General features: G+C 55.7%; 1 protein-coding gene across 1 annotated transcript in view; it reads left to right on the forward strand.

Annotated features, from left to right (window-relative positions):
* The window catches only part of axl (AXL receptor tyrosine kinase), a 96,722-nt gene that overhangs the window by 48,836 nt on the left and 42,886 nt on the right, over positions 1–5,000 (forward strand). The window contains exon 9 of the mRNA XM_082955558.1: positions 1,890–1,913. Within this exon, the coding sequence (XP_082811684.1) occupies positions 1,890–1,913 (24 nt within the window). The remainder of the gene's footprint in view (positions 1–1,889; positions 1,914–5,000) is intronic.

A 5,000-nucleotide genomic window follows, 5' to 3' on the forward strand; every position in this document is an offset into this window, starting at 1 on the left:
AGAGGAGAGAGAGGGGGGACAGGGGAGAGAGAGGGGGGGACAGAGGAGAGAGAGTGGGGGGACAGAGAGCGGAAAGGGGGAACAGAGGAGAGAGAGGTGGGACAGGAGAGAGAGGGGGGACAGAGGAGAGAGAGGGGGGACAGAGGAGGGAGAGGGGGGACAGAGGAGAGAGAGGGGGGACAGAGGAGAGAGAGGGGGGACAGAGGAGAGAGAGGGGGGACAGAGGAGAGAGAGGGGGGACAGAGGAGAGAGAGGGGGGACAGAGGAGAGAGAGGGGGAACAGAGGAGAGAGAGGGGGGACAGAGGAGAGAGAGGGGGAACAGAGGAGAGAGAGGGGGGACAGAGGAGAGAGAGTGGGGGGACAGGGGAGAGAGAGGGGGGGACAGAGAGCGGAGAGGGGGAACAGACGAGAGAGAGGGGGGGACAGAGGAGAGAGAGTGGGGGGACAGGGGAGAGAGAGGGGGGGACAGAGGAGAGAGAGTGGGGGGACAGGAGAGAGAGAGGGGGGACAGAGAGCGGAGAGGGGGAACAGAGGAGAGAGGGGGGGAACAGAGGAGAGAGGGGGGGAACAGAGGAGAGAAGGGGGGGACAGAGGAGAGAGAGGGGGGGACAGAGAGCGGAGAGGGGGAACAGAGGAGAGAGAGGGGGGGACAGAGGAGAGAGAGGGGGGAACAGAGGAGAGAAGGGGGGGACAGAGGAGAGAGAGTGGGGGGACAGGGGAGAGAGAGGGGGGGACAGAGAGCGGAGAGGGGGGGGACAGAGAGCGGAGAGGGGGAACAGAGGAGAGAGAGGGGGGACAGAGGAGAGAGAGGGGGGGACAGAGGAGGGGGAGGGGGGACAGAGGAGAGAAGGGGGGGACAGAGAGCGGAGAGGGGGAACAGAGGAGAGAGAGGGGGGACAGAGGAGAGAGAGTGGGGGGACAGGGGAGAGAGAGGGGGGGACAGAGGAGAGAGAGTGGGGGGACAGGAGAGAGAGAGGGGGGACAGATGAGGGAGAGGGGGGACAGAGGAGAGAGAGGGGGGACAGAGGAGGGAGAGGGGGGACAGAGGAGGGAGAGGGGGGACAGAGGAGAGAGAGGGGGAACAGAGGAGAGAGAGGGGGAACAGAGGAGAGAGAGGGGGAACAGAGGAGAGAGAGAGGGGGGACAGAGGAGAGAGAGGGGGTCAGAGGAGAGAGAGTGGGGGGACAGAGGAGGGAGAGGGAGGACAGAGGAGAGAGAGGGGGGACAGAGGAGAGAGAGGGGGGACAGAGGAGAGAGAGGGGGGACAGAGGAGGGAGAGGGGGGACAGAGGAGAGAGAGGGGGGACAGAGGAGAGAGAGGGGGGACAGAGGAGAGAGAGGGGGAACAGAGGAGAGAGAGGGGGGGACAGAGGAGAGAGAGTGGGGGGGACAGAGGAGGGAGAGGGGGGACAGAGGAGAGAGAGGGGGGACAGAGGAGAGAGAGGGGGGACAGAGGAGGGAGAGGGGGGACAGAGGAGAGAGAGGGGGGACAGAGGAGAGAGAGGGGGGACAGAGGAGGGAGAGGGGGGACAGAGGAGAGAGAGGGGGAACAGAGGAGAGAGAGGGGGAACAGAGGAGAGAGAGGGGGAACAGAGGAGAGAGAGGGGGAGACAGAGGAGGGAGAGGTGGGGACAGAGGAGGGAGAGGGGGGACAGAGGAGAGAGAGGGGGAACAGAGGAGAGAGAGGGGGAACAGAGGAGAGAGAGGGGGAACAGAGGAGAGAGAGGGGGAACAGAGGAGAGAGAGAGGGGGGACAGAGGAGAGAGAGGGATGGATTGTGGAAAGATGGGCATTGGAATAAACTAGTAGTTGAAAGAAAGATCAACACGTTAGTAGTTTAACTGTTTATTTACCTGCTCATTATGCTTGATATCTGTTCTGTTTCACAGAAATGGGAGAGCTACAATCCAGAGGTATGAAACACTACACTACACACACACACTACACACACTACACACACTACACACACTACACACACTACGCACACTACACACACTACGCACACTACACACACACTACACACACTACGCACACTACACACACTACACACACTACACACACTACACACACTACACACACTACGCACACTACACACACACTACACACACTACGCACACTACACACACTACACACACTACACACACTACACACACACTACACACACACACACACTACACACACTACACACACTACACACACTACACTACACACACACACTACACTACACACACACACTACACACACTACCGCACACTACACACACTACGCACACTACACACACACTACACACACTACGCACACTACACACACTACACACACTACACACACTACACACCACACTACACACACACCACACACACTACACACACTACACACACTACACACACTACAACTACACACACACACTACACTACACACACACACTACACACACTACACTACACTACACACACACACTACACACACTACACACACTACGCACACTACACACACTACACACACACTACACACACTACACACACTACACACACTACACTACACTACACACACACACTACGCACACTACACTACACACACACACTACGCACACTACACACACACACTACACACACTACACACACACACTACACACACTACACACACACACACACTACACACACACACTACACACACTACACACACACACTACACTACACTACACACACACACTACACTACACACACACACACACTACACACACTACACACACTACACACACTACACACACTACACACACTACACACACTACGCACACTACACACACTACACACACTCACACACACTACACACACTACGCACACTACACACACTACGCACACTACGCACACTACGCACACTACACACACTACACACACTACACACACTACACACACTACACACACTACACACACTACACACACACACTACACACACTACACACACTACACACACTACACACACTACACACACTACACACACTACACACACTACGCACACTACACACACACTACGCACACTACACACACTACGACACACTACACACACTACACACACTACACACACTACACACACTACACACACTACACACACACACTACACACACTACACACACTACACACACTACACACACTACGCACACACTACGCACACTACACACACTACACACACTACACACACTACACACACTACGCACACTACGCACACTACACACACACTACACACACTACACACACTACGCACACTACACACACTACGCACACTACGCACACTACGCACACTACGCACACTACGCACACTACGCACACTACGCACACTACGCACACTACGCACACACTACGCACACTACACACACTACACACACTACACACACACACTACACACACTACGCACACTACGCACACTACGCACACACTACGCACACTACACACACTACACACACACTACCACACTACACACACTACACACACACTACACACACACTACACCACTACCACACTACGACACTACCACACTACACACACTACACACACTACACACACTACTACACACACTACACACACTACACACACTACACACACTACACTACACACACTACGCACACTACACACACACACTACACACACACACTACACACACTACACACACTACACACACACTACACACACTACACACACTACACACACACTACACACACACACTACACACACTACACCACACACACACACTACACACACTACACACACACACTACACACACTACACACACACACTACACACACTACACACACTACACACACTACACACACACACTACACACACTACACACACTACACACACACACTACACACACTACACACACTACACACACACACTACACACACACACTACACACACTACACACACACTACACACACTACACACACTACACACACACACTACACACACTACACACACACAGTCGACTAATAGTGTCATCGAGTTTCTGACCACAAAGTTGTCCTTCTCCTTCTGTTTCTCTGAGACTGTGGTCTCCCATGAACCTCATAGTTTTCCTTCTCCTTCTGAGAAAAGGGAAGCAAGAATAAATTGAGAAGGAAGGCGGAGGAGAGGGGAGGAGAGGGGAGGAGGGGGATGGAGGGGGGAGGAGAGGGGAGGAGGGGGATGGAGAGGGGAGGAGAGGGGAGGAGGGGGATGGAGAGGGGAGGAGAGGGGAGGAGAGGGGAGGAGGGGGATGGAGAGGGGAGGAGAGGGGATGGAGAGGGGAGGAGAGGGGAGGAGGGGGATGGAGAGGGGAGGAGAGGGATGGAGAGGGGAGGAGAGGGAGGGATGGAGAGGGGAGGAGAGGGGGATGGAGAGGGGAGGAGAGGGGATGGAGAGGGGAGGAGAGGGGAGGAGGCGGAGGAGAGGAGGAGGGGGGAGGGAGGGAGGGGAGGAGGGGATGGAGAGGGGAGGAGAGGGATGGAGGGGGGAGGAGAGGGGAGGAGGGTGATGGAGAGGGATGGAGAGGGGAGGCGAGGGGAGGAGGGGGATGGAGAGGGGAGGAGAGGGATGGAGAGGGGAGGAGAGGGGAGGAGGCGGAGGACAGGAATGGAGAGGGGAGGAGAGGGGAGGAGAGGGATGGAGACGGGAGGCGAGGGGAGGAGGGGGATGGAGAGGGGAGGAGAGGGATGGAGAGGGGAGGAGAGGGGAGGAGGCAGAGGACAGGAATGGAGAGGGGAGGAGAGGGGAGGAGAGGGATGGAGAGGATTGGAGGAGAATGGAGACGTGTCATTCATATATAGAAGCAGTAACAGAACCAGGTAGAGGAGCATCTCTGTTTGCTAATAGAACCAGACATACACAACAAGCAGAATGAGAGAGGGAGAGGGAGAAAGAGAGGGATAGTTTAATGTGAGAGAACGAGTGTTAGCTTCTTTGTGGGAGAGAGAGAGGTGGGTAGACATTTTGACGGGGTGGCGGAGGGTGAGAAAAAAGCGAGAGGGAG

The sequence above is a fragment of the Salmo salar genome, chromosome 09 (assembly GCF_965601325.2).
Source record: "Salmo salar chromosome 09, fSalSal1, whole genome shotgun sequence".
Lineage (NCBI taxonomy): Eukaryota > Metazoa > Chordata > Actinopteri > Salmoniformes > Salmonidae > Salmo > Salmo salar.